Source organism: Coregonus clupeaformis, chromosome 14, assembly GCF_020615455.1.
Source record: "Coregonus clupeaformis isolate EN_2021a chromosome 14, ASM2061545v1, whole genome shotgun sequence".
Lineage (NCBI taxonomy): Eukaryota > Metazoa > Chordata > Actinopteri > Salmoniformes > Salmonidae > Coregonus > Coregonus clupeaformis.
Window position 1 is genome coordinate 36,809,284 of NC_059205.1, and position 10,405 is coordinate 36,819,688.

At 43.0% G+C, this 10,405-nt stretch overlaps 1 protein-coding gene across 1 annotated transcript; it reads left to right on the forward strand.

The window, feature by feature from the left end:
• Window positions 1-1,282: 1,282 nt before the first annotated feature.
• Window positions 1,283-9,626, forward strand: LOC121580945 (PAX-interacting protein 1). The gene is made up of 20 exons (XM_041896168.1): window positions 1,283-1,490; window positions 2,401-2,535; window positions 2,657-2,700; window positions 2,830-2,893; window positions 3,016-3,126; window positions 3,714-4,334; window positions 4,485-5,289; window positions 5,495-5,589; window positions 5,713-5,808; window positions 5,930-6,067; window positions 6,289-6,410; window positions 6,610-6,794; window positions 6,895-7,006; window positions 7,187-7,289; window positions 7,476-7,644; window positions 8,137-8,237; window positions 8,440-8,574; window positions 8,684-8,759; window positions 8,874-8,934; window positions 9,308-9,626. Exons 1-20 carry the CDS (start codon window positions 1,410-1,412, stop codon window positions 9,321-9,323), a joined length of 3,270 nt encoding a protein of 1,089 aa, XP_041752102.1. The 5' UTR covers window positions 1,283-1,409; the 3' UTR covers window positions 9,324-9,626.
• The last annotated feature ends 779 nt before the right edge of the window (window positions 9,627-10,405 follow it).

Below are 10,405 nucleotides of genomic sequence, written 5' to 3' on the forward strand. Positions count from 1 at the left end.
ACGCCAGGGTTGTGGGTTCGCTTCCCACGGGGGGCCAGTATGAAAAAATATAAAATAATATATGCACTCACTAACTGTAAATCGCTCTGGATAAGAGCGTCTGCTAAATGACTAAAATGTAAATGTAAACTTATTCCACATTTTGTTGTGTTACAAATGGATTAAATATATTTGTTCTCTCCCATCTACACACAATACTGCATAATAATAAAGTGAAAACATGTTTTTAGAGATTTGTGCAAATTAATTGAAAATGAAAAACAGAAATATCTAATTTACATAAGTATTCACACCCCTGAGTCAATACTTTGTAGAAGCAGCTTTGGCAGCGATTACAGCTGTGAGTATTTCTGGGTAAGTCTCGAAGAGCTTTCCACACCTGGATTGTGCAACATTTGTCCATTATTCTTTTCAAAATTCTTAGATCACTGTCAAATTACCTTGACTAACCTGTACCCCCCCACATTGACTCGGTACCGGTACCCTCTGTATATAGCCTCGTTATTGTTATGTCATTTTCTTGTGTTACCTTTTTATTTAATTTTAATTTTTTACTTTCTTTTATTTAGTAAATATTTTCTTAACTCTATTTCTTGAACTGCATTGTTGGTTAAGGGCTTCTAAGTAAGCATTTCACGGTAAGGTCTACACTTGTTGTATTCGGCGCATATGACAAATAAAATTTAATTTAATTTAATTTGAAATTAGTTATTGATCATTGCTAGAGAACCATTTGAAGTGGTGTTGGAGGGCCAGTAGGGGGCACTCTTCCCTCTGGTCTAAGGAGATCCCAATGCCCCAGGGCAGTGTTTGGGGACATTGCCCTGTGTAGGATGCCGTCTTTCGAATGCGATATTAAACGGGTGTCCTGACTGTCTGTGGTCATTAAAGATCCCATAGCACTTATCGTAAGTGTAGGGGCGTTAGCCCCAGTGTCCTGGCTAAAATGTCCAGTCTGGCCCTCATACCATCATGGCCGCCTAATTATTCCCTGCATCCAACTGGCTCATTCATCCCTCTCCTTCCTTTCTGAGTATTACTATAGTGCCTTGTTGCAAACAGGATGTATGTTTTGGAATATTTTGATTCTGTACAAGCTTCCTTCTTTTCACTCTGTCAATTAGGTTAGTATTATGGAGTAACTACAATGTTATTGATCCATCCTCAGTTTGGGCCTATCACAGCCATTAAACTCTGTAACTGTTTTAAAGTCAATGAATTTTTGTCCCAGTCCGCCCCTTTTGAAACAAGAACGTTATTCTGCCCCCGTCACATCCTCTGGTCCATGGCGCGCGCTCAGTGACATTTGGCGCTGGAGTGTGTTCCCTTGACATGAACATTTGCAGACAGTGGAATAACTTTTTAATGATCTTGTTTTACATATATCGTTTAGCATTTTATGGATAATAATGTCGGATGAAGAACCGAAGGTCCCAGAAGAGCTCTTCAAAGATGTTAAATTCTACGTGGTCGGGGACATTGACCAAAAGGTGAAGAGCTCAACGTTAGCCAACCAATGTTTACCGATAGCCGGTTAATGGAGACGCTAACGACCAGTCTACTGTTTCAATTTCATTTCAAATTGATCATTTGTAACACGAACGGTTTGCGGATGTGCTGTTTGAATTAATACATTTATTGCGATTTACAAATAGATATGAAGTTGTCATTGATCCAGATGAGGTTATCTAACTACCGTCCGTAGCCAGCTGGATACTAACTAGCGAGCTAGTTTTGCTAGCACATACCGGCTACCTAGCTTGTTAACCATTGCCCTGGCATTCTAGGGACTTTGTTATCCAATTTGCAATGCAGTTAGTTAGCAAGAAAAAACATAGACATTTCCTAATGTTTGCATTGTATGTGTATGGATTAACATATAACGAGATGGTTTGATAATCTATTGATGTGAGAGCCCATCGTCTGCTTGCTGAATTGTGTGCCTGACATTGCGCATGTGCGAGAACATGCCCGCCATTGGAGAGCTGCACGTTCTAACTTCCTGCCAAATAATGCCTTACATTTGCTCTCCTGTAACTGTCATGTAAATTGGGTATATTAACAATCCAATACGCCTTGAAAAATGTAGTTGTTCCTCGACTGTGCTTCAAATAATTAATCCCACTGAGATTTATTTGGCCTATACCGTCAACCGTGCAATAGTTTTTTGTCATTTACTAATAAAGCTGCAATAAACAGTACCTTCTATTGATAACGTCAATTTCTTAACAGGCCACCCCATGATTTATGAATAACATATTAGATGCCTACTACCTTCCATTATCACACTTTGGTTTGAGACAGGATTTTACACATGGACTTATCATGTGCCTATAACTGGTGCAATCGACCCCAGGTGTTCTGTTTTGTTTCATTGGTGTGATTTCATGTGCACTTTAGGTTGTTCAGCTGCTGAAAGCGGGGAAAGGAAAGGAGGTCTCCTACAATGCCTTGGCTACACACATCATAGCAGAGGATGGGGATAACCCAGAGGTTGGGGAGTCACGAGAAGTCTTTGACCTTCCAGTTGTCAAGGTAAGGGTGTGAATTATAGATCCCGTTTATGTAGTCAATTCAATAACAAACCTGTAGCCTTGTTGGTGCGAAGGGAAGAAGAACAGTTCAACCATTAAACTCTGTTTTCTTTGTTTTTCAGCCGTCTTGGGTGACTTTGTCCGTAAGATGTGGAGACCTGCTACCGTAACCTTTCCATAAAAAATAATTTAACTAGCAATTGATTTATGTTTCTGATTTGATATTCTAACACTTTAGCTGAACGAATAGCCTAACACTTGAGTTGAATGACATCCTTGACAAAAGATAATACAGAGTTACAGGATTCTCCCCAGAGTCGGGACAAATATTCTTCGGTGTCACGGCATGTCTGCCAAAGGTATGTGCCCTTTCATATTACCTTTTTAACTATTATGCACATATCTATTAAATGGTTTATGGATTTATAGGATGAGTATTTTATAGAATGTTAACATCTTTCTCATGCATTTCTTTGTTTAGCTACCAGATGATCTCAACACTCTTTGGGCCTTGATCACATTTTATGGCGGTGACTGTCAACTCAACCTAAACAAGAAATGCACTCACCTGATTGTTCCAGAGCCAAAAGGGGTAATTATTTTTCAATTATATTCTGACATAAGACGTTGCTTTGTCATTCTTGTGTGATGGAATAAGTGTTTTTTTAATGTAAAATAATTCCAATGCTCTCCTGACACAAAGGCAAATATAGGGGGAAAAACATGGAGCACATGGACAAATTGGTGAATTGGACAGTCTTTTGAGAAATAATGTCTGCATGTTGCTATTTTTAGGATCTTTTGAGGCCCCTGTTGAGGCCTTCCTTGTGTTGGACATTTTATTATCCTTGCTTTGGCTCTGGTATGTCTGATGGTTATTGCAGGAAGGGGATGTTTTGTTTTACTGCTGTCTTTGTGCTCAGGCACCAGGAGGTAGAGCCTGCCCTTAGCTTGTCTAGTCCTTGCTTAACCACTGAGAAATGCCTGAACACAACACATCTTTGTGATACTTCAGGTTGTATTTAACGAAACGATTAATCTAGACATCTGCCATATTGATAGATGTACTATGTTGGTCGGATGACACCAAAACACAAATTTTGCAGCAAGTTACACAGTAAAATATCGTACACATGAACTGTATGTCTGTAGATCTATGGTGTAAATTGTGTGTTCCAGGAAAAGTACGAGGTCGCCCTGAAGCACAGCAGTATCAAAATAGTCACGCCGGAGTGGATCACAAACTCAGCGTTGGACAAGAGCAGGAAGGACGAGGCTCTGTACCACCCCCGGCTGACCTACCAGGAGGTGGAAGAGGATGAGGAGAGTGAGTATGAGTCGCTCTCCGAGGGCAGTTACAGCCCCCCAGGCCCCAGGTCCCGGAGATCCAGCTCATCCTCAAGAGAAGACTCCCCTGCTAGTGGCAGAGGAGGGACCTCGCCCAAAGCCCAGCGACGAGACGAGCTCATGTTCGACGACTCGGACGACTCTTCCACGGAGAAGGAAGAACGGAACCTGAACTGGACCCCAGTAGAGATTACCGGGCCCACCCCGGGTCCCAAACGCAGATTGCAGCCAGGGAAGGACTCTGGCCTGATCAACCTCTGTGCCAGCGTGCCCCCTGTGCCGGGCAGTGCAGGACCACCAGACGCCCGGGCTACCCTGGGACCCAGTGGTGCCCAGCCGGGGGCAGAGAGGCCAGAGGGCATGGCAGGCTGGAGCCCAGCGGCCAGGACGCTACGGAACATCACCAACAACTCTGACATCCAGCAGACCACCAGACCCTCCAATGTTGCACATGTAAGAACACTGTCCTTTAATGTGCTCAAAAGCTTTATTTCTTGCTTAGTTTATTTTGCCTTAGTGGTGTAAAATACTTGGATGTCCAAGTTTCCTGGTCCATTTCTTAAAGCAGTGCTAAAATGTAAATTGTTTGGTTTCTTACCACAGATCCTACAGTCTCTCTCTGCCGCAACAAAGACATTGGAACAGCAGCAACAAACGAACCAGGGCCAGCCCAACGTCCAACCCAACCCGCTCCTGTTCAACCAAGCCAAGCCCCAAGGTCAGCAGCAGCTCACAGCCGAAGCACAGCAGCAGTTACTGCAGCAGCAGTCCCATCAGGTCCCCCAACAGCCACAACAACAGCCACAACAACAACACCCACCACAGCAGCTGCCACAGCAGCAGCACCCCATGCTTCAGCATCCCCCACCACAGCAACTCATGCAGTTGCACCAACAGCAGGTTCCTCAACATGGTTTCCCTCCTCAGTTGCCACAACAACAGGCCCATCAATTCATCCAGCAGCAGCAGAAGCAGCCACAACAACAGCAGATCCACCAACAACAGATCTTCACCCAGCCACAACAACAGCAACCTCCACATGCATTCTCGCAGCAACAACTGCGACCGCAGCAGCTCCCCCGGCCTCCCATACAGCAGCAGCATGCTTTACAACAGCAGTTACAGCAGCACCGGCTCCAGTTACAGCTCCAACAGAACCAGCAGCAGCAGCAGCAGCAGCAACTCCATCAACAACACCTCCAACAGCAGCAGCATTTCCTGCAGCAACAGATGCAGCAGCAGGACATGCAGCAGCTTCAACAGCAGCAGCAGCATCTCCAGAGCCAGCAGCAGTCGCTGCAGCAGCATCCGAGCCAGCAGCCGCAGCAGCAGCAGCAAGGATCACTACAGCCTCAGCTCCAGCCTCCTCAGGTGCACCAGCTGTTTGGCCACGAGCCAGGCCAAGAGAGTAAGTTCACTTGACTAGCATACAGATTTCAGTCAGTTTCACTTTTATTTCAGTTCATTACAAAAAAATACACTAGAAAGATACATCAAAATACATGAAACAATCGTGGTCGGATTAAAGACATCCAATAATCATCATTAGGTTTTTAATGGTTGTGGTTATGATTTGTTTGACTAACCAATCGTCTTTCTATTTGCTGCTGTAGTTCCAGAAGATGGCTTCTTGGTGGGCTGTGTGTTTGCTATCGCTGACTACCAAGAGCAGATGGCAGACAAGCAGCTCCTAGCCACGTGGAAGAGAGTAAGAGTAAAACTTTGTATTTTCATGAACTTATCTTGTATCTGAGCAAACAGCATTATAACTGCATTTGTTCACCTACTCTTTTGCACCTTGCATTGCTGAGTTGTATTTTGTGAATCACAGATTATCCAGGCCTATGGTGGAATTGTGGACTCCTCTCTCAACAACCGCTGCACACACCTGCTCTGTGAAACTCAAGTCAGCAGCATGTATGTCCAGGTAAGCATCACTAAATAGTTTTTCATCTCAGCTAAAAGGCTTGTTTGAAGGACAAAAACTGTTTGTGTGTGTGTGTGTCAGTTAGATTTTAAATGTAGTCTCTCTTGTTGCTGTACCTCAGGCCCTTCGGGAGGGGAGGCGCTGTGTCACTGCCCACTGGCTGAACACCATCCTGAAGAAGAAGAAGATGGTTCCTCCTCACAGAACCCTACACCTCCCCTTCGCCTTCCCACCTGGAGCCAAGCCATGCTCACAACACGTACGCATCACTTCCTCTTTATCGCACCCCATTCAAAACATCTAACATGGGTTGGGAACTGCTGTCATATGTTTTTAATTTGAAACGATGGCACAATGATACATTTTGCATGGGTGTATCATGAGGTAATGACTAGACTTGCAAGCCTATGACTCAGAAATAGAGCTTATAGCTTAGCTTCTATAGTAAGTCCATTGACATTCCTATCATTCTCTCCCCAGATCATCTCCGTAACTGGCTTTGTGGACTCGGACCGTGATGACCTGAAGCTGATGGCCTACCTGACAGGAGCCAGATACACAGGCTACCTCTGTCGTAGCAACACCGTTCTTATCTGTAAAGAGTAAGAGGAGACCTTGATATGCTCTCAACTATTTAGAATGGCATGTAAATGTTGTAGACACAATCAATCATTGGCGTATTCATGTTTGTGTGGATGGGTGTCAGGTTTAATTAATGTGTGTGTTATGCTTGCTTCATGTCCGTTTTATACTACTGAAGGAATCCCATCTATTAACCCTTTCTCCCCCCTGTCTCTTCAGGCCCAGTGGTCTGAAGTATGAGAAGGCCAAGGAGTGGAGGATCCCCTGCGTCAACGCCCAGTGGCTCTGTGACATTCTCCTGGGGAACTTTGAGGTCCTCCGGCAGGTCCAGCACAGCAGATACTCCAACTTCAACCTGCAGGAACCACTCATCCCCAACCAGCATCTGGTTCAGAACCTACTGGGTACGGGGTTCAGAAGTCTTACATTGGGGGCAAGGGGACTTTATATGGGGAATTTTTGGTAAGATGGACAAACGTCTATTAAACGTAGGTGTAATTTTAGGTGCTTGGCGGGCTCCTGTGAAGGTTTCACCTGGTGCGTTGGCGGCATTGCAGATGCAACAGAAGCAGAAACGGTCTGAATCAAACTCCCTGCATCCAAATAAGAAGCCAAGGTGAATCTCTCAATCACCCTAGTTTTCACAGTAGTGTATAGCACAGTATGTGAAGATTAATTAGGCAATCTGCAGAGTTTCTTATTAAAATATTTCATTCTAAAAATAAAAAAATCTTTGTATATAGGGATACAACTAAAGGTTTATCTCCCAATGACCCAAATATTCTCTCAATTGTAGACTTGAGGAGATCGAAGCCCCAACCAAGAAGCTTCCACCAGAATCCACACCGTACATTTTCTTCACTGGCTTTGAGCCAACACAGGTCCAACAATTCATGAAGGTAATTGGTATTTCTATGTCTATGCACAGCTGAGCAAGAGTCTGCAGGAAACAGCCATCGTTGTGAATGACTGTTGGCAAGTATATGAATCATCGATATTTAGCTAAACGTTTTACAGGATCACATCCGATTCTCAGCGCTCTCGGCCTCTAACAATGCATCCGATGTCCCATTCTGTCTGTTCAGAGGCTGCACAACCTTGGAGGGGAAATCGCAGAGAGTGCTCAGAAGTGCACACATCTGGTGGCCAACAAGGTGACGAGGACGGTGAAGTTCCTCACGGCAATGTCCATTGTCAAGCACATAATCACCCCTGAGTGGTTAGAAGAGAGCTGGAAGAGCAAGAAGTTTGTTGGTACGTTAAAGCTAGAATCCCTAATTTAAACAATAACAAAGTGTCACCCCGCCTTTAGTAAAAAAGCTGAGGGATATGCCTGAAGAAATGTAACCACTCTCAAATTCACAGACCGCGCTATTGATGCAAGGACTAACCAGCCATTATATGAAACATATAGTTTTAACCATGTTTTAAGGGTATAAACTATTTGTTTATTTTGGGTTCTGATGAGGTACGACAGTTGAACTAAGTTCATGAGACATTTATGTTCAAGAATCAAGGGTACATATCATAAAGTCCCAAAATTGATGTAGCAACTAAGGATTCTTGCTTTAAGTTGGCATTCAGTTATTAGATAATGGATCAGTGGGAGGGAGTTTCATGTTTGAGATACTGTTGTGATGTCATCCTTTTTGTGTGTAGCTTTTTAGAGAGTATATGTTCTTAGAGGGAGTCTGATTGGCTTTAGAGTATGTGTGCATTCTTTAGAGTATGTGTCTGTTCATTCAGATGAGCAGAACTACATGCTGAGAGATGCAGAGGCAGAGGTGCTGTTCGGCTTCAGTCTGGAAGAGTCACTGAAGAGGGCCCACACTGCACCACTCTTCAAGGTTAGTGATACCATGCACTTATGGAATCTATCCCCTATGTCTATCAGCCTGGACAGTGGACACCCATGTGTGCATATTTGGAAATATTTAATTGAATTGTTCTGTTGAGTCATCAGATTGTGATAGTCAATATGTCTGATTGGATGCATTAGATACCCAACTGTCTCTTAAACATGTCTTCTGTTTTCCTTTCCCTCCCTAGGGCAAGTATTTCTATATTACCCCTGGGATCTGTCCCAGCCTTACTACTATGAAAGCCATCATAGAGAGCGCAGGAGGCAAGGTGCTCCCCAAGCAGCCCTCCTTCCGCAAAATAATGGAGCACAAGCAGAACAAGGTACTGATCATCTCCATATATGCACAGCATTGTTTTAACTGTGTACTTGAAGAATGACAGAGGTGGTCTTTTATTACTGAACTCATGGAATATTTTCTGTTATTTTCAGTACCTTCCTGAGATCATCCTGATATCCTGTGAGAATGATCTTCATCTATGTAGAGATTACTTCTTGAAGAACATTGGTAAGAGGAACACGTCAATGTGTACATGTGCTTTGAATGTGGCCGATTGTTACGACATCCTGTTTTGACTCGAGGCTAAACCTACCTCTTGTCTCCCCTGTTTCTTCGTTACAGACATTCACAATGCTGAGTTTATATTGACTGGAGTATTGACACAGAACTTGGATTATGAATCATATCCTTTTAAATGCAAGAGGAATGGCCTCCCACAGTGATAAGTAGAAAATAATTATAATTTGGACCACAACTTAGCCCAAAAATAGATTGTATTTTCAAATACAATAATTTCATACCTTGATTACATTGACACTTTTTTTATTTGTGGGAATATTTGGGAACAGATTTCCTAAATTAAACAAATGTTTTTCTGAATTCCCGGTGATTTTAGTAGTTTTTTTAAACCATTGGAGTAAAACAAGCTTATATTTTGGTTTCTGATGGGGTATGACAGTTGAACTAACCTCATTTATAAGTTAAATTCTCCAAAAATTGACAATTAAGGATTCTATATTGAAAGCCCTGCTCACCACTTTCCTTAACAATCTCACAAATAAATTCACATGATGGCAAAGACCAAGGAGGAGAAGACAAGATCGACAGGTCCTGTACTGGAGGAAATGATGAAGGCTGAAACAAGTTGCAATGTACAGTCACACTGCTCTTGATATTTTTTACCCTGTGAATAGATCATTGTCGTTTTGTAGCTTTTTGTAACAATCGTTAATAATACATACAGAAATTGATGTTATTTTTGTGGACTGAATGTTTAAATTATGGATTGGTTTTAATTTTTTAAAATTGTATTGTTAAAAGGTTCCAGCAATTATTCAACACTTTTGGAATAAAATCAGAACTTTGTTGTCAAAATGAATCTTACATTTCTTTGCTTTCTCACAAATATTCCTATTTAGATATTCATGGTACAGTCCCAAAACTCTTATGTCAGGAGGCAAATTTACAATCACAAAACAAGAAGCAGAGTTTGTGTTTGTTTCATGTATTGAACCAAACTGCACTGACTACCAAAAGCACTGCACTGACCAGCTTTCCCGTTTTCACGGACATATTCAATCAGCCTGAATGACTACAAACCTGTATCGCTCACCTCGGTCATCATGAAAACCTTTGAGCACCCGGTCCTGTCCCATTGCAAAACCACCATCGAAGGCCTCCTTGACCCCGGCAGGTAGCTTAGTGGTTAAGAGCGTTGTGCCAGTAACCGAAAGGTCGCTGGTTCTAATCCCAGAGCCGACTAGGTGAAAAATCTGTCGATGTGCCCTTGAGCAAGGCACTTAACCCTAATTGCTCCTGTAAGTCGCTCTGGATAAGAGCGTCTGCTAAATGACAAAAAAAAAAAAATAATAATAGTTCACCTACAGAGCCAATAGGACTGTTTGTGGACTTCGCCGTCCCAAGGACATACAAGAGGATATTGTTTGTGGACTTTAGCTCAGCCTTCAACACAATCATTCTGGACCTGCTACAGCACATACTCACCCAGCTGACTGTATCGGACTCTATCCCTGACCAACAGGACACTGCACGTTAAGATGGGAAAACATATTTCAGACTCCCTATCAGCACAGGGTTGCATGCTCTTCCCCCTCTACTCTACACCAATGACTGCACCTCCAATGACCCATCTG

What these genes read in the sequence shown, in the direction of transcription:
- LOC121580945 (XM_041896168.1), top strand. Translation starts at nt 1,410, where the DNA reads ATGTCGGATGAAGAACCGAAGGTCCCAGAAGAGCTCTTCAAAGATGTT. An exon ending in TCACGGCATGTCTGCCAAAG is followed by an intron (nt 2,894 to 3,015) that starts GTATGTGCCCTT and finishes TTCTTTGTTTAG; the next exon opens with CTACCAGATGATCTCAACAC. An exon ending in CATCCAAATAAGAAGCCAAG is followed by an intron (nt 7,007 to 7,186) that starts GTGAATCTCTCA and finishes TCTCAATTGTAG; the next exon opens with ACTTGAGGAGATCGAAGCCC.